The 23,447-nt window shown below is 47.3% G+C and overlaps 1 protein-coding gene across 1 annotated transcript in view; it reads left to right on the top strand.

Moving 5' to 3' along the window:
• Positions 1–16,233: 16,233 nt before the first annotated feature.
• The window catches only part of LOC146867294 (basic phospholipase A2-like), a 199,592-nt gene continuing 192,378 nt past the window's right edge, over positions 16,234–23,447 (top strand). The window contains exon 1 of the mRNA XM_085604062.1: positions 16,234–16,431. Within this exon, the coding sequence (XP_085460188.1) occupies positions 16,266–16,431 (166 nt within the window). The 5' untranslated portion in view covers positions 16,234–16,265. The remainder of the gene's footprint in view (positions 16,432–23,447) is intronic.

The following is a 23,447-nucleotide window of genomic DNA, read 5'->3' on the forward strand; positions in this document are numbered from 1 at the left end:
ACAAGTGCATACCCCTACGTGTACAAACTAGTAGTACACGTACAGGTACGCACTAGTAGTACACGTACCCGTATCTGTACTACTAGTGCGTACCCGTACGTGTACTACTAGTGCGTACACGTACGTGTACACACTAGTAGAACACGTACGGGTACGCACTAGTAGTACACGTATGGGTACGTGTAATACTAGTGCGTACACGTACATGTACTACTAGTGTGTACATGTACATGTACCCACTAGTAGTACACGTACCCATACGTGTACTACTAGTGCGTACACGTACGTGTCCTACTAGTGCGTACACGTACGTGTACACACTAGTAGTACATGTACGGGTAGTGCGTACCCGTACGTGTACTACTAGTGTGTACACGTACGTTTATGCACTAGTAGTACACATACCCATACACACTAGTAGTACACGTACGTGTACGCACTAGTAGTACACATACGTGTACACATTAGTGGTACACGTAAGTGTACGCACTAGTAGTACACATACCCATGTGTGTACTACTAGTGCATACACGTACATGTACACACTAGTAGTACACGTACGGGTACGCACTCGTAGTACATGTACCCGTACGTGTACTACTAGTGTGTACCTGTACGTTTACTACTAGTGCGTACACATACATGTCCACACTAGTAGTACACGTACAGGTACGCACTAGTAGTACACGTACGGGTACGTGTACTACTAGTGCGTACACGTACATGTAAACACTAGTAGTACACATACGGGTACGTGTACTACTAGTGCATACCCGTACGTGTACTACAAGTGTGTACACGTACATGTATGCACTAGTAGTACACGTACGGGTACGCACTAGTAGTACACGTACAGGTACGTGTACTACTAGTGTGTACACGTACGTGTACACACGAGTAGTACACGTACAGGTATGCACTAGTAGTACACGTACCCGTAAGTGTACTACTAGTGCGTACCCGTACGTGTACTACTAGTGTGTACACGTACGTGTACGCACTAGTAGTACACGTACGGGTACGCACTAGTAGTACACGTACAGGTACGCACTAGTAGTACACGTACCCATACGTGTACTACTAGTGCGTACCCGTACGTGTACTACTAGTGCTTACACGTACGTGTACGCACTAGTAGTACACTAATGTGTACATGTACGTGAACGCACTAGTAGTACATGTACGTGTACGCACTAGTAGTACACGTACGTGTACTACTAGTGTGTACACGTATGTGTACACACTAGTAGTACACGTACAGGTACACACTAGTAGTACACGTATGGGTATGTGTACTACTAGTGCGTATACATACCTGTATGTGTACTACTAGTGCATACCCATACGTGTACTACTAGTGCGTACACATATGTGTACACACTAGTAGTACACGTATGGGTGTGTGTACTACTAGTGCGTACCCGTACGTGTACTACTAGTGCGTACCCGTACATATACACACTAGTAGTACACGTACGGGTATGCACTAGTAGTAAACGTACAGGTATGCACTAGCAGTACACGTACCCGTACGTGTACTACTAGTGCGTACCCGTACGTGTACTACTAGTGCATACACGTACATGTACTACTGGTGTGTACATTTACGTGCACGCACTAGTAGTACATGTACCCATACGTGTACTACTAGTGTGTACCCGTACGTGTACTACTAGTGCGTACACGTACGTGTACACACTAGTAGTACATGTACGTGTACGCACTAGTGGTACACGTACGGGTACGTGTACTCCTAGTGTGTGCACATACGCACTAGTAGTACACGTACGGGTACTACTATTGTGTACACGTACGTGTACGCACTAGTAGTACACATACGGGTACGCACTAGTAGTACGCGTACCCGTAAGTGTACTACTAGTGCGTATGCGCACGCACTAGGAGTACACGTACCCGTACGTGTACTACTAGTGCGTACACGTACATGTACTACGTACGTACGTGTAAGCACTAGTAGTACACGTACGGGTACGCACTAGTAGTACACATACGGGTACGTGTACTACTAGTGCGTACTACAGTCCGTATCACTGTTCTAATGGTGCCATAGGGGTACGTGTGGTACGCACCGTACCCACGCATTCATTGCATGTGTACGGTGCGTATCACTGTTCTAATGGTGCCGTAGGGGTACGTGTGGTATGCACCGTACTCACGCATTCATTGCATGTGTACGGTGCATATCACTGTTCTAATGGTGCCGTACGGGTACGCGTACTACTAGTGCGTACCTGTACGTGTACTTCTAGTGCATACCCGTACATGTACTACTAGTGCGTACACATACGTGTACACACTAGTAGTACACATACGGGTACGCACTAGTTGTACACGTACCCGTACATGTACTACTAGTGCATACACGTACGTGTACACACTAGTAGTACATGTACGGGTACATGTACTGCGTACCCGTACATGTACTACTAGTGTGTACACATACGCGTACGCACTAGTAGTACACATACAGGCACGTGTACTACTAGTGCATACACATACGGGTACGCACTAGTAGTACACGTATGGGTATGTGTACTACTAGTGCGTACGCATACGGGTACGCACTAGTAGTACATGTACGGGTACGTTTACTAGTAGTGCGTACCCGTACGTGTACTACTAGTGCATACACATACGTGTACACACTAGTAGTACATGTACGGGTACATGTACTACAAGTGCGTACCCGTACGTGTACTACTAGTGTGTACACGTACGTGTACGCACTAGTAGTAGACGTACGGTACGCACTAGTAGTACACGTACATGTACAGACTAGTAGTACATGTACGGGTATGCACTAGTAGTACACGTACCCATATGTGTACTACTAGTGCGTACCCGTACATGTACTACTAGTACATACATGTACGTGTAACGTGTACTACTAGTGCGTACACGTACGTGTACGCACTAGTAGTACACGTACGGGTACGTGTACTACTAGTGCATACCCTTATGTGTACTACTAGTGCGTACACATATGTGTACACACTAGTAGTACACGTACGTGTACGCACTAGTAGTACACGTACGGGTATGTGTACTACTAGTGCGCACATGTACTACTAGTGTTTACACGTACGTGTACGCACTAGTAGTACACGTACCCATACGTGTACTACTAGTGCATACCCGTATGTGTACTACTAGTGCGTACACGTACGTGTGCACACTAGTAGTACACGTACGGGTAGTGCGTACCGGTACGTGTACTACTAGTGTGTACACGTACGTGTACGCACTAGTAGTACACATACCCGTACGCACTAGTAGTACACGTCCGGGTACGTGTACTACTAGTGCGTACACGTACGTGTAAACACTAGTAGTACACATACGGGTACGCACTAGTAGTACACATACCTGTACGTGTACTACTAGTGCGTACCCATACGTGTACTACTAGTGTGTACACGTACATGTACACACTAGTAGTACAGGTATGGGTACGTGTACTACTAGCGCGTACCCGTACGTGTACTACTAGTGTGTACATGTATGTGTACGCACAAGTAGTCCACCCAACCCTCATATGTCTGGACAGTGCTGGGAGTCATATGCACCCACCCCTCATATTGCAGTCCACTGCTGGGAGTCATATGCACCCACCCCTCATATGTCTGGACACTGCTGGGAGTCCTCTGCACCCACCCCTCAAATTGCAGTCCACTGCTGGTAGTCATATGCACCCACCCCTCATATGTCTGGACACTGCTGGGAGTCCTCTGCACCCACCCCTCATATTGTAATCCACTCCTGGTAGTCATATGCACCCACCCCTCATACTGCAGTCCACTGCTGGTAGTCATATGCACCCACCCTCATATGTCTGGACCCTGCTGGGAGTCATATGCACCCACCCCTCATACTGCAGTTCACTGCTGGGAGTCATATGCACCCACCCCTCATATGTCTGTCCACTGCTGGGAGTCCTCTGCACCCAACCCTCATATTTCTGGACACTGCTGGGAGTCATATGCACCCACCCCTCATATGTCTGGACACTGCTGGGAGTCCTCTGCACCCAACCCTCATATGTCTGGACACTGCTGGGAGTCATATGCACCCACCCCTCATATTGCAGTCCACTGCTGGTAGTCATATGCACCCACCCCTCATATGTCTGGACACTGCTGGGAGCCATATGCACCCACCCCTCATATGTCTGGACAGTGCTGGGAGTCCTCTGCACCCACCCCTCATAATGCATTCCACTGCTGGGAGTCATATGCACCCACCCCTCATATTGCAGTCCACTGCTGGAAATCATATGCACCCACCCCTCATATGTCTGGACACTGCTGGGAGTCCTCTGCACCCACCCCTCATATTGCAGTCCACTGCTGGTAGTCATATGCACCCACCCCTCATATGTCTGGACACTGCTGGGAGTCCTCTGCACCCACCCCTCATATTGCAATCCACTCCTGGTAGTCATATGCACCCACCCCTCATACTGCAGTCCACTGCTGGTAGTCATATGCACCCACCCTCATATGTCTGGACCCTGCTGGGAGTCATATGCACCCACCCCTCATACTGCAGTTCACTGCTGGGAGTCATATGCACCCACCCCTCATATGTCTGTCCACTGCTGGGAGTCCTCTGCACCCAACCCTCATATTTCTGGACACTGCTGGGAGTCATATGCACCCACCCCTCATATGTCTGGACACTGCTGGGAGTCCTCTGCACCCAACCCTCATATGTCTGGACACTGCTGGGAGTCATATGCACCCACCCCTCATATTGCAGTCCACTGCTGGTAGTCATATGCACCCACCCCTCATATGTCTGGACACTGCTGGGAGTCATATGCACCCACCCCTCATATGTCTGGACACTGCTGGGAGTCCTCTGCACCCACCCCTCATAATGCATTCCACTGCTGGGAGTCATATGCACCCACCCCTCATATGTCTGTCCACTGCTGGGAGTCATATGCACCTACCCCTCATATGTCTGGACACTGCTGGGAGTCCTCTGCACCCACCCCTCATATTGCAGTCCACTACTGGGAGTCATATGCACCCACCCCTCATATGTCTGTCCACTGCTGGGAGTCCTCTGCACCCAACCCTCATATTTCTGGACACTGCTGGGAGTCATATGCACCCACCCCTCATATGTCTGGACACTGCTGGGAGTCCTCTGCACCCAACCCTCATATGTCTGGACACTGCTGGGAGTCATATGCACCCACCCCTCATATTGCAGTCCACTGCTGGTAGTCATATGCACCCACCCCTCATATGTCTGGACACTGCTGGGAGTCATATGCGCCCACCCCTCATATGTCTGGACACTGCTGGGAGTCCTCTGCACCCACCCCTCATAATGCATTCCACTGCTGGGAGTCATATGCACCCACCCCTCATATGTCTGTCCACTGCTGGAAGTCATATGCACCTACCCCTCATATGTCTGGACACTGCTGGGAGTCCTCTGCACCCACCCCTCATATTGCAGTCCACTACTGGGAGTCATATGCACCCACCCCTCATATGTCTGTCCACTGCTGGTAGTCATATGCACCCACCCCTCATATGTCTGGACATTGCTGGGAGTCCTCTGCACCCACCCCTCATATTGCAATCCACTCCTGGTAGTCATATGCACACACCCCTCATATTGCAGTCCACTGCTGGGAGTCCTCTGCACCCACCCCTCATACTGCAGTCCACTGCTGGTAGTCATATGCACCCACCCCTCATATGTCTGTCCACTGCTGGTAGTCATATGCACCCACCCCTCATATGTCTGGACACTGCTGAGAGTCCTCTGCACCCACCCCTCATATTGCAATCCACTCCTGGTAGTAATATGCACACACCCCTCATATTGCAGTCCACTGCTGGGAGTCCTCTGCACCCACCCCTCATACTGCAGTCCACTGCTGGTAGTCATATGCACCCACCCTCATATGTCTGGACCCTGCTGGGAGTCATATGCACCCACCCCTCATACTGCAGTTCACTGCTGGGAGTCATATGCACCCACCCCTCATATGTCTGTCCACTGCTGGGAGTCCTCTGCACCCAACCCTCATATCTCTGGACACTGCTGGGAGTCATATGCACCCACCCCTCATATGTCTGGACACTGCTGGGAGTCCTCTGCACCCAACCCTCATATGTCTGGACACTTCTGGGAGTCATATGCACCCACCCCTCATATGTCTGGACACTGCTGGGAGTCATATGCACCCACCCCTCATATGTCTGGACACTGCTGGGAGTCCTCTGCACCCACCCCTCATATTGCAGTCCACTGCTGGGAGTCATATGCACCCACCCCTCATATGTCTGTCCACTGCTGGGAGTCATATGCACCTACCCCTCATATGTCTGGACACTGCTGGGAGTCCTCTGCACCCACCCCTCATATTGCAGTCCACTACTGGGAGTCATATGCACCCACCCCTCATATGTCTGTCCACTGCTGGTAGTCATATGCACCCACCCCTCATATGTCTGGACATTGCTGGGAGTCCTCTGCACCCACCCCTCATATTGCAGTTCACTGTTGGTAGTCATATGCACCCACCCCTCATATGTCTGGACACTGCTGGGAGTCATATGCACCCACCCCTCATATTGCAGTCCACTGCTGGGAGTCATATGTACCCACCCCATATATGTCTGTCCACTGCTGGTAGTCATATGCACCCACCCCTCATATGTCTGGACACTGCTGGGAGTCCTTTGCACCCACCCCTCATATTGCAGTCCACTACTGGTAGTCATATGCACCCACCCCTCATATGTCTGGACACTGCTGGGAGTCATATGCACCCACCCCTCATATTGCAGTCCACTGCTGGGAGTCATATGCACCCACCCCTCATATGTCTGGACACTGCTGGTAGTCATATGCACCCACCCCTCATATTGCAGTCCACTGCTGGGAGTCATATGCACTCACCCCTCATATATCTGGACACTGCTGGGAGTCATATGCACCCACCCACGCACCCCCTTGGAGCTGTACACTGCTGGCCTGGACCTACACACACACCAATATGAAGGTAACATGCTGGGCCAGTCCTCTAAGCCCACATTCCTGGCATGTGTACACATCGTATCCCAAATGTACTTCTGCCGTAACGGGGTACGCGTGACATGCACCGTACCCACGCATTCATTGTGTGTGTACGATCCGTATCACAGTTCTAATGGTGCCGTAGGAGTACGTGTGGTACGCACAGTACCCACGCATTCATTGCGTGTGTACGGTCCGTATCACAGTTTTAATGCTGCCGTAGGAGTACGAGTGGTACGCACCGTACCCACGCATTCATTGCATGTGTATGGTACGTATCACTGTTCTACTGTGCCGTAGGGGTACGTGTGGTACGCACCGTACCCACGCATTCATTGCGTGTGTACGGTCATTATCACTGTTCTAATGGTGCCGTAGGGGTACGTGTGGTACGCACCGTACCCACGCATTCATTGAGTGTGTACGGTGCGTATCACTGTTCTAATGGTGCCGTAGGGGTACTTGTGGTACACACCGTACCCACACATTCATTGCGTGTGTACGGTCCGTATCACTGTGCTAATGGTGCCATAGGGGTACGGGTGGTACGCACCGTACCCATGCATTCAATGCATGTGTACGGTGCGTATCACTGCTCTAATGGTGCCGTAGGGGTACGTGTGGTACGCACCGTACCCACGCATTCATTGCATGTGTGCGGTGCATATCACTGTTCTAATGGTGCCGTAGGGGTACGTGTGGTATGCACCGTACACGTCCACTTCCGTTGTTGCGTTACGCAGGGCTTGCTGGACACGCCCCCCCAAGTGACCAGACCCTGGTGGTAATGTATGGCCTCCATATTATAGGTTTGGCTTTGAGTATGGGGTATGTTTCCTGGCCCTCACCCCCACCCTGGACCCTGAGTGTTGTTCTCACCTTCTGCGGCATGTGCGTCGGGTGCGGTGCACCAGGTCGTAGGCCAAGAGGACCGGGATGACACATACGACGGGTTTCATGGCGTGTACGTCGCGTACCGGGGCTGCGTTTGTAGGATTCTGCTTTCCCGGCTGGTTTTCACTCCCGTAATCAAAGAGACATACGTAGTGACGTTGGAACGAATCGCACTTGCTGGGCTGGGAACCGCTGCTTAAATACGTCCGGACATCACGTACAAGCAGTTCCGGATCAGAATCGTTGGTTATTTTTTGCTGTATGGTCTTTTGTACGATTCGTACAGAAAAAGGCTTTCTGTACGAATCGTACTTCCTAGGTTGTCAGATGAGTTTACCGGGTACGAGTCGTACGGAGAAAACGCTCCGTACAACAATTCGTACAGCCTTTTCCCAGGATCGGAATCGGCCCCTAAGTGTTGATGCCAGCCAACACCAGTCCTCCCTCAACAACTGAAGATGTGTCTGTTTTTCTTTGAAGAGAATAACTCTCTCTGACTCCCGCGTGCTTCTCTGAGGCACTTTTGTGGTTTTTTAAAATATATCTGTCCGAGTTACTTGTGAAGGAGTTTGAGGAGCTGCGAGTTTTAAAGGGGGCAGTGTATCCAACATGTACCAGAAAAGATAAAATGCTTCCCTAGGGCCTGAGTATGTCTTTGTGTTTCTTGGCCTACTCTTAGACTGTTTTACTCCTCAAATTAACCCTTTTGGACACTTTCCCGGAGAGCACCACCCGTCCACAAATTGAATAGAGATGATGTCCTCTGTATTAAGTGAATGAGTGTTGGGTATATGGTTTACAAGATAAGGATGTTTCCTCTGTTCAATACATCCTGTTGCCCCATTGTCTTATATTCTACTGCAAAAATAACAGTGTGGGTACGATCCTTTGGAGCACTGCAGGCCTCAGGCAGTGTGATAGAGTCACTGTTATCATACCCCCAAGGGGGGGGTGGCAAGGGCCTGAATACAGAGAAGTCTCCATTAAGGACGTGACTGTCTCTGCTTTCTCTAGATAATTAGACGCCCCCCTCTGATATCTGCTGGATATGTGTCTTCAGCAGCAAAGCTAACCAAAGGTAAGTTGCCTGCTGTTCTCCCCTTAGTGCCCTCACTTTTGTCTGTAATACTGCTGTAATACCTCTTTGCTAGATATTGGTGGTAGTCTGGAAACCTGCAAATATGAATTGACTGCAGGAGCTTTGGGTTCCTAAGTATCTGTTTGATCAGTAACATCACCAGTTCTTGCTTGTCTGATCTGTGGGACCGACAGTTCTTGCAACTCAGCAGGTATCAGGGAAAGGTGAGATTTCACATGTGAGTACTGTAATTTGAAAAAGGGAGGATAAAGGGGAGGTAGTCCGAAGTTCAGGGCTCCATGTACTATGTATGTGCAAATTCGAGCTCTTGTTGCTATTGTCAACTATTGGATAAACTTTGGAGTTAGATCTTATGACTGTGAGGGTGTCTAACACGTTTTTCAGGTATGAGCCTTTGAGGTCTCACGCAGGTTTTTTTTACATTTTCTTTGTGACAGGTTTAATCTCCTCTTTAGATGCAGGTGTCGGTAACAACTCCTTATTCACATCATCCAGGGTGGAGGAGACTCTGCGGCTCTATTAAGATCCTGTCTGACTAATTTGGCTGTGAATGGACCATAGCTGGTTCAAGTTGAATGCTGGGAAAATAGAGGTTCTCATCTTGAAGAAGCAGCCATCTATCTGGTCCTCTGCTTGGTGGCCGGAATAACTAGGGCCACTACCTGACCCTAAGCTGAAAGTTAAGAACCTTGGCATCTGGTTTGATGATGGACTCCTGTTTCACAGTTGAAATCCTGAAGATCCTGAATTAAATATTGGGACTCCTTCCAGAAGCCAACAGAAAGTCAGTAGTCCAGGCCTTGGCAATGTCCAGACTGGATTATTGCAATTTGCTATACCTGTGGGTTTCACAGCCTATTCTGGTGAGACTGCAGAGGGTAAGGAATGTGCAGCTCAGCTGCTGCTTAACCTCCTGAGGCGGTCAGCGATGGCTCCAGCTCTGGCCACACTGCAATGGTTGCCTATCAGCACAAGAGTGTTCTTTAAAGCTGTGTTTTTGTCACCACTTTGTGAATGAAAAAGGACCTCGCTATCTGCACCCTCTTGTTAAACCGTACGTAACTGGCAGAAGGGTTAGGTCTGCAGGAACCACTTTAGCCATGACTCCTCTTGTAAATAAAACACGCATGGGAGGCTGCTCTTTCAGCCTGTTAGCCAAAAAGATGTGGAGCATCCTGCCTCTTGCACTCAGGCAGGAAACGTTTGAACTGGCTTTCCACAAGAAAATCAAAACCTGGTTATTCAGACAGCTTTAATGGCTAGGTGTCGGCTAGGTGTCTTGAGCGTCTGTATGGGTTTGTAACCGAGAAATAATTCTTAGTGAGGGATCACCTCGGTATCCTGGTGCTTTATAAATCACTTAACATAACATCCATACTCTAGCCTTGTGAGGAGAAATGGTAGGGCCCTTAAATCGAGTTCAATTCCTGTGCTGCGTCACATTGAGAGGTTATTTGAGCAGCTGATTCGGGGGATATCTCGTGGAGCTGTTCATTGTCTTAAATCCCTGTGGAAGTTCTGGTGTCTAATTGGGGCGGTGGTACAGTACTAAGGATTCTCAGATTTTCCCCCATGGCACCTTTGAGCACTGAGATCCCTTCCAGTTTATCAATCATGGGACAGCAAGTGCGTGGCAGTTGTGAAGATCTTACATCTACTATTGTGGCATTGAAAAGAGGGGTAAGACTGGGCATTCTGCTGTCATTGGAAGTAAAATGGGTGCCCATGGTTTGGTTTGTAATAGCTCTACCTGTATCTCCAATTTATCTGCAAGTCAGTTTAATGCCGCATTGGTGCCTTCCAAAGAGCAGCATAATGTAAACAGTGTACGTAAGTAATATACTGAGAGTCTAAAGGCGGACTACCACTTTGTGTGTTGACTTTAGTATTTATGGCAAAAAGAGATGTGGGTTCAATAGAACGAAGGGGTGACCCAGAGAGAATATGTTCCTGATCATCCTGGGCTGGGTGTCACATCCCTTGGGCAAATGACCATGAATAAATGGCTGATCCCCTGTGGCGTACTCTGTGAAGTAGCATCCCCAGGGGATAGAAGTATTTTACTCCATCGGGTTGTGGCAAAATCCCTACAGTTGCTGTATTTTGCTGCTGGCTGGAATTATGTGGGCCTTTGTTAGTTATAACAGATTGCAGTGGTTGAGCATGTATAATGGCTTGTACTGTAATTGATTTAGCATCACTGACTTTCCTCCCCTCCTGAGCATTGTCCTCCTGCCGCCCTAGTTCTACCCTAAATTCAGGTCTGTGTGGATCCTGGGTGTTATTAGCTAGTCTGGTCTCCCTCGGCTCCTTCTTGCCCTCCTCTGAGTCCAGAGGGGGTTGGTCAGATGTAGTGGTAAACGCAGAGAAAGAGGTAATAAGACAGTCTCTGACTGATGATGAGAGCCCCCCCCCCCTCTGTTTCTAACTTTGAGAAAGCCTTACTTCTGGTGACAATTTGTGTGCACTGTGAGGGCTTGATGCGCCTTAAGGTTTTTACAGGGGTCATTGTTCATTAAAAAAGAAAAAAAAGGTAAAAAGTGAAAAACAGAAAAAACAGATATGAAAGAAATGTTGCCTTTGCTTACCAGTGGCCACCTCCACCCACAGTCTTGGGCGTGGCTCAGAAGTTATGAGATAGCAATCATGATGATACCCTCGGTGGGGACTGTGCAATAATCCTTCGGCTCTCATCTGAGTTTAGCTGGCGGACCTCTTCTGTAATGGGCATCAGCTTTCTGGTCACTGATGAGAACCCTCCGTTTCACAGAACAAACTACTCTGCACCTTGAAGCCCCTTCACCGTCTTGTTGCACACCCCAACCAAGCCGAACTCCCAGAGCCTGGTTCTTGTCTAATAATTCATACATTGTGGGCTTTCTCAAATGGCTTTGCAAATGCTTGTTCTAGTAGCAGGGCAGAATGTTGACCTTTGAGGTGTCACGCAGGTTTTTTTTACATTTTCTTTGTGACAGGTTTAATCTCCTCTTTAGATGCAGGTGTCGGTAACAACTCCTTATTCACATCATCCAGGGTGGAGGAGACTCTGCGGCTCTATTAAGATCCTGTCTGACTAATTTGGCTGTGAATGGACCATAGCTGGTTCAAGTTGAATGCTGGGAAAATAGAGGTTCTCATCTTGAAGAAGCAGCCATCTATCTGATCCTCTACTTGGTGGCCGGATTTACTAGGGCCACTACCTGACCCTAAGCTGAAAGTTAAGAACCTTGGCATCTGGTTTGATGATGGACTCCTGTTTGACAGTTGAAATCCTGAAGATCCTGAATTAAATATTGGGACTCCTTCCAGAAGCCAACAGAAAGTCAGTAGTCCAGGCCTTGGCAATGTCCAGACTGGATTATTGCAATTTGCTATACCTGTGGGTTTCACAGCCTATTCTGGTGAGACTGCAGAGGGTAAGGAATGTGCAGCTCGGCTGCTGATTAACCTCCTGAGGCGGTCAGCGATGGCTCCACCTCTGGCCACACTGCAATGGTTGCCTATCAGCACAAGAGTGTTCTTTAAAGCTGTGTTTTTGTCACCACTTTGTGAATGAAAAAGGACCTCGCTATCTGCACCCTCTTGTTAAACCGTACGTAACTGGCAGAAGGGTTAGGTCTGCAGGAACCACTTTAGCCATGACTCCTCTTGTAAATAAAACACGCATGGGAGGCTGCTCTTTCAGCCTGTTAGCCAAAAAGATGTGGAGCATCCTGCCTCTTGCACTCAGGCAGGAAACGTTTGAACTGGCTTTCCACAAGAAAATCAAAACCTGGTTATTCAGACAGCTTTAATGGCTAGGTGTCGGCTAGGTGTCTTGAGCGTCTGTATGGGTTTGTAACCGAGAAATAATTCTTAGTGAGGGGTCACCTCGGTATCCTGGTGCTTTATAAATCACTTAACATAACATCCATACTCTAGCCTTGTGAGGAGAAATGGTAGGGCCCTTAAATCGAGTTCAATTCCTGTGCTGCGTCACATTGAGAGGTTATTTGAGCAGCTGATTCGGGGGATATCTCGTGGAGCTGTTCATTGTCTTAAATCCCTGTGGAAGTTCTGGTGTCTAATTGGGGCGGTGGTACAGTACTGAGGATTCTCAGATTTTCCCCCATGGCACCTTTGAGCACTGAGATCCCTTCCAGTTTATCAATCATGGGACAGCAAGTGCGTGGCAGTGGTGAAGATCTTACATCTACTATTGTGGCATTGAAAAGAGGGGTAAGACTGGGCATTCTGCTGTCATTGGAAGTAAAATAGGTGCCCATGGTTTGGTTTGTAATAGCTCTACCTGTATCTCCAATTGATCTGAAAGCCAGTTTAATGCAGCATTGGTGGCTTACAAAGAGCGGCATAATGTAAACAGTGTACTGTAAGTAATATACTGAGAGTCTAAAGGCGGACTACCACTTTGTGTGTTGACTTTAGTATTTATGGCAAAAAGAGATGTGGGTTCAATAGAACGAAGGGGTGACCCAGAGAGAATATGTTCCTGATCATCCTGGGCTGGGTGTCACATCCCTTGGGCAAATGACCATGAATAAATGGCTGATCCCCTGTGGCGTACTCTGTGAAGTAGCATCCCCAGGGGATAGAAGTGTTTTAATCCATCAGGTTGTGGCAAAATCCCTACAGTTGCTGTATTTTGCTGCTGGCTGGAATTATGTGGGCCTTTGTTAGTTATAACAGATTGCAGTGGTTGAGCATGTAAAATGGCTTGTACTGTAATTGATTTAGCATCACTGACTTTCCTCCCCTCCTGAGCATTGTCCTCCTGCAGCCCTAGTTCTACCCTAAATTCAGGTTTGTGTGGATCCTGGGTGTTATTAGCTAGTCTGGTCTCCCTCGGCTCCTTCTTGCCCTCCTCTGAGTCCAGAGGGGGTTGGTCAGATGTAGTGGTAAACGCAGAGAAAGAGGTAATAAGACAGTCTCTGACTGATGATGAGAGCCCCCCCCCTCTGTTTCTAATTTGGAGAAAGCCTTACTTCTGGTGACAAATGGTGTGCACTGTGAGGGCTTGATGCGCCTTAAGGTTTTTACAGGGGTCATTGTTCATTAAAAAAGAAAAAAAAAGGTAAAAAGTGAAAAACAGAAAAAACAGATATGAAAGAAATGTTGCCTTTGCTTACCAGTGGCCACCTCCACCCACAGTCTTGGGCGTGGCTCAGAAGTTATGAGATAGCAATCATGATGATACCCTCGGTGGGGACTGTGCAATATTCCCTCGGCAGATGTATGACGTTACAACGCATGCTGTTACAACGCATGCTGTTACAACTAAAGTTTTACAACGCGAGTGCATTGACAACGCAGGACATTACAACGCAAGTCTTTACATCGACTTGCACTAGATGGCGTGCTAACATTAAAAAAGTGTAATTTACTATTCCAACTCCAGTCCACGTAACAGTAGGGAAGGTGTTGGGATAGTAAACTACACTATTTTTAATGTTAGCACGCCATCTAGTGCAAGTCGATGTAAAGACTTGCGTTGTAATGTCCTGTGTTATCAATGCACTCGCGTTGTAACAGTTTCGTTGTAATGGTAGTGCGTTGTAAAAGTTGCGTTGTAAAGGTTGTTCCCGTCCTTCGGCTCTCATCTGAGTTTAGCTGGCGGACCTCTTCTGTAATGGGCATCAGCTTTCTGGTCACTGATGAGAACCCTCCATTTCACAGAACAAACTATTCTGCACCTTGAAGCCCCTTCACCGTCTTGTTGCACACCCCAACCAAGCCGAACTCCCAGAGCCTGGTTCTTGTCTAATAATTCATAAATTGTGGGCTTTCTCAAATGGCTTTGCAAATGCTTGTTCTAGTAGCAGGGCAGAATGTTGAGCTAAGTAAAAAGAAAGTTTCTGCCTGGCATTGGCATCTAATTACAGCTATGGATGAGAAGTTGAAGCCACTGCGTACAACCTGGGTGACAGACTTGCCACGTGCAGGGATCACAGCATTATGGCATGTTTTCTTGAATCTGACTGACTGACTGACTGAATTATTTATTAAGCGCACTTATGCCGAGGCGTCTTGGCGCTGTGATGGAAGGGACGAGGTGGAGCTAGATTAAGAATTGTACACTACTGTGAAATCTGCACACTCAAATGAAACCACTCTTCTGCCACCCACACGTGTTATTGGACCCCTTTAATGATGGCAAAGATGATGAAAAATGAGTCAAGCAGGTGTAAGAGGTGCAGTCCACGTAGCGTGAATGATATACATATGTTCTTGGGCTGTCCAGCTTTGGAGTCTTTCGCAAGATGTGGGTGAGGTACTGTCAACTGTGCTAAATTCTGACATCCAGGTGAGCCCCATCTTGCTTCTTTTTGGCACTGGAAACTGTAACAAAATGGAGGGGAATGTGGTTAATGCGGATTTGATCAGGTTGCTCTTTTGCATGAAGTTGCTGTCTCGGAAGGAAATCTGTAGGAGGTGGTCACAAGCGGACCCTCCATGGATGACTCTCTTAGAGCGGTTAAAGGTGTGTGTGCACTTTGAAGGAGGCAGAGGATGCTGGCAGGTCTCACAAGTGGTGGGTACCCTTTGAGAGACGGTTAAATGTTACGGAACCAGCTAATATGGCCCAATGTTTATATGGCCAAGGATTATACCTGTCTCCCATGAAATATAAATTTGGCGGATATGAGAGCATTTAAGATGAGTAAGTGGAGTATTACCAGGCGATGTAGCTCCGAGGTAGAACTCGAGTGGGACGTCAAAGGCGCCTTTAGTATTGGTGGCCCTTTCAGGGTGATATGAGGGCAGTAAAAAAAGTGCTTATTCTAATAGCAACACTGCTTCTGAGCACGCACACGTTTACGATCGGGAAAGATGATTCATTGACGCATCAGACGCCTTTGAAATGTATTAAATCATGATAGGGATGTCTTTGAAGCTGATTAGTAGAGGGTGTTGTAACCACACTATAAGGGTGAACAAAGGGGATAGGCACGGGGGAAATCAGTGCCCAGGTCTTCAAGTATGTGAAGTATCAACTCCTCTTAGCAAAAGTATTTTGAGTGCTCATCTCGCGCACCTGTCAGTGAGCACGTAGGCACTGGCGGCGTCTAATATGTCGCCCATCAGTGCCAACAAAGCAATCCTGGAACAGTACACAGGGCACGACATTTACTTTGTTCTGGTCATAAAGAGGTACCCCGTACACCGCCCGACGCCCGAATGTTCCTGCTCGGCGCCTGATGTTTGCTCAATGTCTCCGAAGACGTTCTTGGATGATGCCGCACAGACAGTATTTAAAACCGACAGCCTCAACAGTGACAAGAGAACGAACTTGCTGTTGGCGCCGTCGACCCCGGTCCTGCCAGAGTGTCTCGCGATGAAGGCTGTCTTTCTCTTGGCCGTGTTCACAAGCAGCCGTGAGTACAGTGCAGACGTTAGGACTGTGGGGAGGCTGCATTAGAGTTGCCAGAAAAACGCACCAACAGAATAAGCCCTAATACAGCAGCTCTTCTGTGACGCTTCTGAAGAAATTCAGGGCTCTCCAGAGAAAGGCAGTGTTTGCAGAAGGTTAGGCATCTATGTAGGAAACCAATATCCTGTAAAGTCCCCCTCTGCTGCGGCAGGCCTGGCTCTGTGAGGGGTAGGTGTAGGTGCAGATGCCGATAGCTCTCAGTAGAGTGCCATGGGCCCTGCAAGGACTGGGTCTGGTGGAGGCCACTCATCTCACCTGGAAGGCAAGGGCTAACATAATTTGGAGGGCAGGTCTCCTCTCTGCTCAGCGGGAAGGGGCCTCTGCAGGACGCCGTGGCTCTCGTATGGTAGGAAACAGAGGTCTGTGCAGCATGCCACAGCAGGGTACAGGAGCGCATGGATCTATCTCTAAAGAGACTCCTAGTCAGATTACCTGTGGCTCTCTGAATGCTCTTCACATCTCCAAACGGTTGGGAATTTTAAACTTTTAAAATATATAATCAGCCTAACATTAAAAAAAAAATTCTATAGTTCATGTTTTTTTTTTCTATATTCATATTCATTAACAGTGAATTCATCATTCCCATACAATCATTTTTTGGATCTTTTTTTAAACATTATCTAAAAAATGACTTGCACGTTTTAAAACCTCTCTTTCTGTACCTCACAATGCATACCAATACCCACCAAGTGGACCCATGTCAAGTGTGATACCTTCAGCTAGCCCTGGCTGTGCAGCTAACCACAATTGGCTGCAAAAAAAAAAAACAGCCCCGGCACAGTAGTTGCTGTTGACTTAAAAGTCTGTACTGACAGAAAATGAAATGACACACAAGGCACAGTGCCACTTGGTAGCCAGGGACTCCGCACCTCCTGCGATGGTCACTAGGCTCGGCGGACACTCGAGCAGTGACCGTTGATTAAAACTTCTAGTTGTTTTTGAGCGGCCTCCAGGGAACTTGAAAGCACAATCCAGGTTCATACCTCCACGGACATCACTAAACTCTGCACAGTGCACCATGGCCTGTTCATGATCCCTCTGGTCTTCCTCAAAGACCACAGTGCAGAGTCCAAAGAGCCAGGCTTAGGGTGCATGCAACTGTGATAGCACAGAGACAGAGAGTGTAGCCCTGGAAATAAAAGCTCTTCCCGCCTCCATCCTGCACAAAGATTTCACTCTCTCGCCCTACGCATGTTTGCAGACTCCATGCCCAGCCAGGCTTGAGCACCCAAGCTTTGTGTCTCCCTGTGACACAGAGGAAGCCATGGCATGCCCATGGATTCCTAACACTTATTTATTTGTAGTAAAATGTTTTGCATTATTTGCAACTTTTTATCATTGGGGGTTCTTATCTCTTCGCCATGGTCAAAATTTGGAAATATCCCACATGGAGCACCATTACGAGTCCCCGGTTAGCTCCATAGGGAGATAACTGGGCTTCAATTAATTATACCGTGCAGTAACTCGCAATGAGATAACGGGGATTATAAACTATTTCCCCCGTAATGAGGAGTAGCATGTGCACCCAGTAATAATGGAGTCCAATTCGCATGTTTCCCCCTTTCGGGGAAAATAATAGTTTCAAAGCTGCAAATACTCCCCAGCTGGGTGGAGCAAGTGGTAAATGTTATGGGGCTTTTTTTGTCCCATGGGGCAGAGTTGGGCATGCAGTGGCAGGAGGAAAGGATGATTTTTTTCTTCAGCTAGGGTAGTTTCTTCAGTGTCCCCCTAGCCCATCCATGCTGAAAGATGCAGTAAGACAGGGGGCGGCACAACAGCTGACACTGGGAAACTTGTAGTTGCCCCCAGGGGACACTGCACTGTGCAACTGGTAATGGGCCCCATAATCTATAGTCTTCAATGGGCTATGTTTACAATCGGCACGTTTTGCTAGATAAGTAAATAATGCCTTGGGTTGTCTGTATGGTAAGTTTAGGGACGCCTGAACGACTTTAGAAATGCAGGTTGAGGCACCCAGAGCATGAACATCTTGAAGTACAACCAGATGAAAACAGAGAAAAAAAGCAATCCAAACCAGTGCTTAATTTGTTAAAAAAATAAGTACCAGGGCCCTTTTCACTAGGCCACTGCAGCCTACACCACCCATACCCTGCCAGCGCTGCCAATGAGAGCACCAACATAACACCTAGCCATCGCACTCCTACAAGTGTGACAATTTAGACTATTTCAGGCCACACAAAGCTATATTAGAACATTGGAATGTGGAGCACTCCATTGTAGACAATGGAGTGCTCCGTGCCTCTACGGGCCAGTAAAGGCCCGCTGAGCAACATTCCAATGTTTTACAAAAGCCTCTCGAAGCTCGAGGGGATTTAAATCCCCTCGAGCTTCGAGAAACCTTTGTTTAATTTGTTAGAACATTCTGCCCTCTAGTGGCAGAATGTTCTAATAGCCTTATAGCCCTTCGTAGCAGGGCTATACCGCTATTAAAGTCCCGCTGCTTTTGTTAAAGTCCCTCGCCTTCGGCTCGGGCCTTTAACGCTGCAGCGGGCATTTAATAGCCGGTATAGCCCGCTACGGCGGGCTATAAGGCTATAATAATGGCACTTGAGGCTGGTATTATTCATTTTCAATGTATATTGACTTAATAAACACGCTTGCTGTGCTCATCCTAAAATAAAAACAACAGTGTCACCATGTAATGGACTGTCACTAGAGCCACCGCTAACAATTAAGTGCCAGTGCTGAGCACTGGAAACCGCCGACACAAATTAAGCACTGATCCAAACATATTTTTTGGACTTCAAATTATTTTTCTAGAAAAAAAGCACTAGTCACAGGGGAACCATAAACAAATCCTCCCAGGACTGGGCCTTCAGGACTGGACTTCTCTTGAAGTATACCAGTGAACCAGTGGTGACGCTCATGGACATACATGTTTTAAGAAGTCTGCAGAAAGTACACCTCCAGCACTGACCATGGACCATGATGCTGACACTCCATGATCACGTTGGCCTGAGAAGCGCAGAACAAATCCGAACCGTGATAAGATGAGAGTGAACCAGGCACTCAGACCCTACGGTGTATTACCTGAATATCACTAAGACACTTATGCTAGAGTGGTGACATATTCACTAATCTTCCTAACTTTCACTTCTCTTGTATTTTGAGATTTCAATTGCATAATCATTTGCATTTGTCCTAATTGTTTCTCTGACTGCACATTGAGTCCTTCTGTGTGTGATGATCGGTTGTGTTATACTGTACATGGTTTCAAGCTTTAAGTCTACGCTCTTTGCAGATAGATTTTGCTTGACCAACCTACCCTGGAAAACCAGGGAGGCTATAGGGGCTTTACTTTCCATCCCAGACCACGTATCCATCATCTTCAGCAGGCTCACGCTTGATATTGCTCGGTGGTTGCTAGGATCTGGACAAAAATAACACAAATAAGGAATACAAATCAGCCACCACTTCAAAATGTTGGTAAACCCACCACAGACAGACCTCAACATGTGCAGTCTGTCTGCAGACAGAATTTCGTTCCACAACGAAGAATGCGTGGTGATTCTTTGTGAATGCCGAACCATTAGCAATCACTTTTTATTAGACTGGTTCTTGTCCAAGATCCTTGGGGTTAGTGGGATAGTTAACTGTATGTTCGGTGCATTACATGCATACCCATCTCTGATCTAAACACCCCAAAACCTTTTACCTTCATATACACCTACTAATCACTTACACGACAAATCTGCACAGAGTCACGATTACAGTCGTCATCACGCCCCCCATTTCCTCTTAAAGTAAAGAGCACACTTTGGCGCATTCCATCTCTTTATCTCCCTCCCACTTCACTGGAGCATTACAGGGGGGACCTGGATTCCTCTAACATAGGCTTAGGGCGGTATTCACAAAGCTTCTTAAGACCATGAGCTACGTCGTGCACTACAATGTGGTGAATGCAATGTGAATGAATTGACTGAATAACAATCTCCTTCTCTCTTTGTTTAATGGGACCACACAGCGCTTCCTTTGAACAGTAAATAGGAGCTGAAAAGCAGGTGGACTTCCAGATGAGGACTGACCCATTACCCTTTCCTAGAAACAGAGGGAAAAACCAGCATAGATGATAGTCCAAGTTAGAGTCTTCTCCTCCTTTCCTGCCCCAGCCCGATGAGAGTATTGTGCTTTACAGCTTTCCGTAGAAGAGCGAGTCTGACCTGCTGACCTTGTGGTGCCAATCCGCAGATAAAGTTAACCTACCTGGTGGCCAGAAGGTGCAAGAAGGTGCATCGAGGTAACCTTAAACTGCTAATATATGATTCTATAAAAAGGAGTCGCTGACTCCCAAAACACTCAACAGTCCACACCCTGGCATAAAAGCAATGGTGTCCCAGATAGAGCCAGTCCTTCTCATTAATTTAAAGGAGCAACCTTCTTAGAAGAAGGCAAGAAATGGCATCTGCATTCTCATCTTAGGAAATAGCGTCTGCGTCCCGACCAATTTTTACATCAAGCTTCCAAGGGTGTAATGAGGAACCACTAACAAGTGAACTTTGGCCCAACTTGGGGGTATATCAACAACAACTGGCGATAATTATCGCTAAGCGCACTTAGCGCTAGGATAATTATCGCCGGCTAGCGTTGATTTTTATCGCTGAGATAGCGTGCTATTAGCAACACTTATCTCAATAGCGATAAAAATCCTCACGCTAAGTGGCTAACGTGAGATTATCGCTGGAAACCCAGCGATAATCTCACGTTAGCTTGTTGATAGGGACAGACAAACTTAGCCATGATATCCTCCTTCCATAGGATATCATGGCTAAGTCAGAAAAATACCAGACGTAAAAAAGCAGCGTTAACCACGGTTAGCGCTGCTTTTTTTGTCTCTAACAGGGTTAGCGATATTCTTAATAATAGGAGAAATGTCGCTTAGCGACATTTCTCCTATTATTTTACTCTGGAACGCCCCCCTTGCATCTCATTAGAGATGCAAGGGGAAGCGTAGAGTAAATGGGTGCTAACATGCAAATTTGCATGTTAGCACCCTGTTGTTGATAGGGTGCTAGTTTTATCTCTGCTGTTTTGGCTTTTAAAGCCAAAAAAGCAGAGATAAAGCCCTTGTTGATATGCCCCTTGATTGTTTCACCTAGATACATTAAGTCAGTGCCATAGTGTGCCAAGTGACCCTGTGACTGGTTATATTCCATACCCCTAGGTTACACATGTCATTCTGGCAATGGCATTATACTGAACGTGTTGCTGTATCACATTGCCATTGCCTGCCTGTAACTTTTGGCTTAGTTAATTTTACTGCACTAAGGCACTGCAGCCCCCTCACCTCCCATAGATAGTGGTCTTTGTCACACTGGTCATGTTCTGTCACATTGAGCAGCATCTGCTCTTAGTCACATAGATCATGTTTCCCTCCAGCTCCAGGGCCTCATTAAAGTGCAGTGAGGGACACTGTAGAGGGAGAGAGCAATCACAGCCTTGACCAGAGGTCAGAGCTCACAGAAGCAGGACGGATCCTTAGCCTCATTTCTATGCTCTCCTACATCGGCAACACCAATTATGAGGAGTCGAGCCTGCTGCCACAGGCACAGGGTGCCAGCAGAAACAGGCCAGAGTGCAGAAAAGAGTCACAAAGTACATCACAGGATTTAAATAGTGGTCAAAGCAGCCACCCACCCGAGGCCCTGTGATTCAACACAGTGGAGGTGCTATGTGCCTATGACAGTTTGAATTGTGGCTTCAAGGAGCAGTTTTGTTTCACTAATCCAGCCAAATGTTTTATTCCCTAATTGTGACTGCTCCAGGAAGAGAGTTTTCCCCAGGAACTGTTATTGTACGGGATTTTTGACCTTCACTTCATGTTTGCCTATCCAGCAGAATGCAGTGTTCAGTATCTAACCTAAAGAATGCTTCATCCTCTGATTTCTAGTGCTACATGTTCACAGATGAGCGACAGGACAATCATGATCGTGTGGAGAAGGCTGCTTTAATGAGAACGGTTTGAGCCAACAATAAACATGACCTAACAGCGCCCTACTGTCTAAACCAAAGGCCCGCTAGTAAAACTGAAAAATGTAGCAACCGATCCAGCCTTAAACCACTACTGCACTCATACCCCCAAATGCAAGCATATTTATCTAGTTATAAGCCACTCTATCAGTACTGATGTCCTGATAATTATCCTACCGTCCTTTTCCTCTAGTACACCTTTGCCCCTTGTCTTAAACCTTTTCTCTCATCCTCATCAGATATCCTTCCTGAAAAGAGCATCACTGCTCAACTTCATGTCGGTCCTTCTAAAACTGACTTGTTCATTCATGGTGCAGGTCTGACCTCTGTTGGCCGCTCCAAGTTTCAACTAGTCCACATCCAGGGCAGCTCCTCCCCTGAGATGTTTTCCTGCTGCTCCTAACTTACACTGTCTTCTCCTTTTTCCCAACACTGCAACAGTTTTGCCACTGTATCCCTGACTTCCAGATTATAATACTTGTTTCTCAGGAAAGACAAGTCTACCTCATCTGCTCTTAGCAACCCATACTCCTTAAGCTTAAAGTCCCTGAACCTAGTTTTCCTTAACTCTTTCAACATAGAAAATGCACTTGTCTCTGTTAAACATTCTCCTCAGTTTACTGGTGGCTTCTGCCTCCTTCCCCGTGCGTGCCCTATCACCAGCTCATTCTAAACAACACACTCACCCGCTTACTTCGGTTTAATCTCCCTCATATTCTGCATCATTGTTTCAATAGCATCAATCATCATCAACAACTCATTTTCATGAAAAGGAATCACGAGCACATCAAAGCAACACCTCGCCTTATCCAACTTTGCCAATGTGAGTAACAAATCCATCCTTTCTCAACCACTTTACCTGTATTCTGTCCGCCCTAAAACCCAACCGCCTCTAAAATAGTCTTCTCACTTTCTGTTTGGCCAAGCACTTCATGAAAGAATGACCTTGGATCATTTGTCTTTTCTGTCCCT

This window comes from Triturus cristatus, chromosome 1_2, assembly GCF_964204655.1.
Source record: "Triturus cristatus chromosome 1_2, aTriCri1.1, whole genome shotgun sequence".
NCBI lineage: Eukaryota > Metazoa > Chordata > Amphibia > Caudata > Salamandridae > Triturus > Triturus cristatus.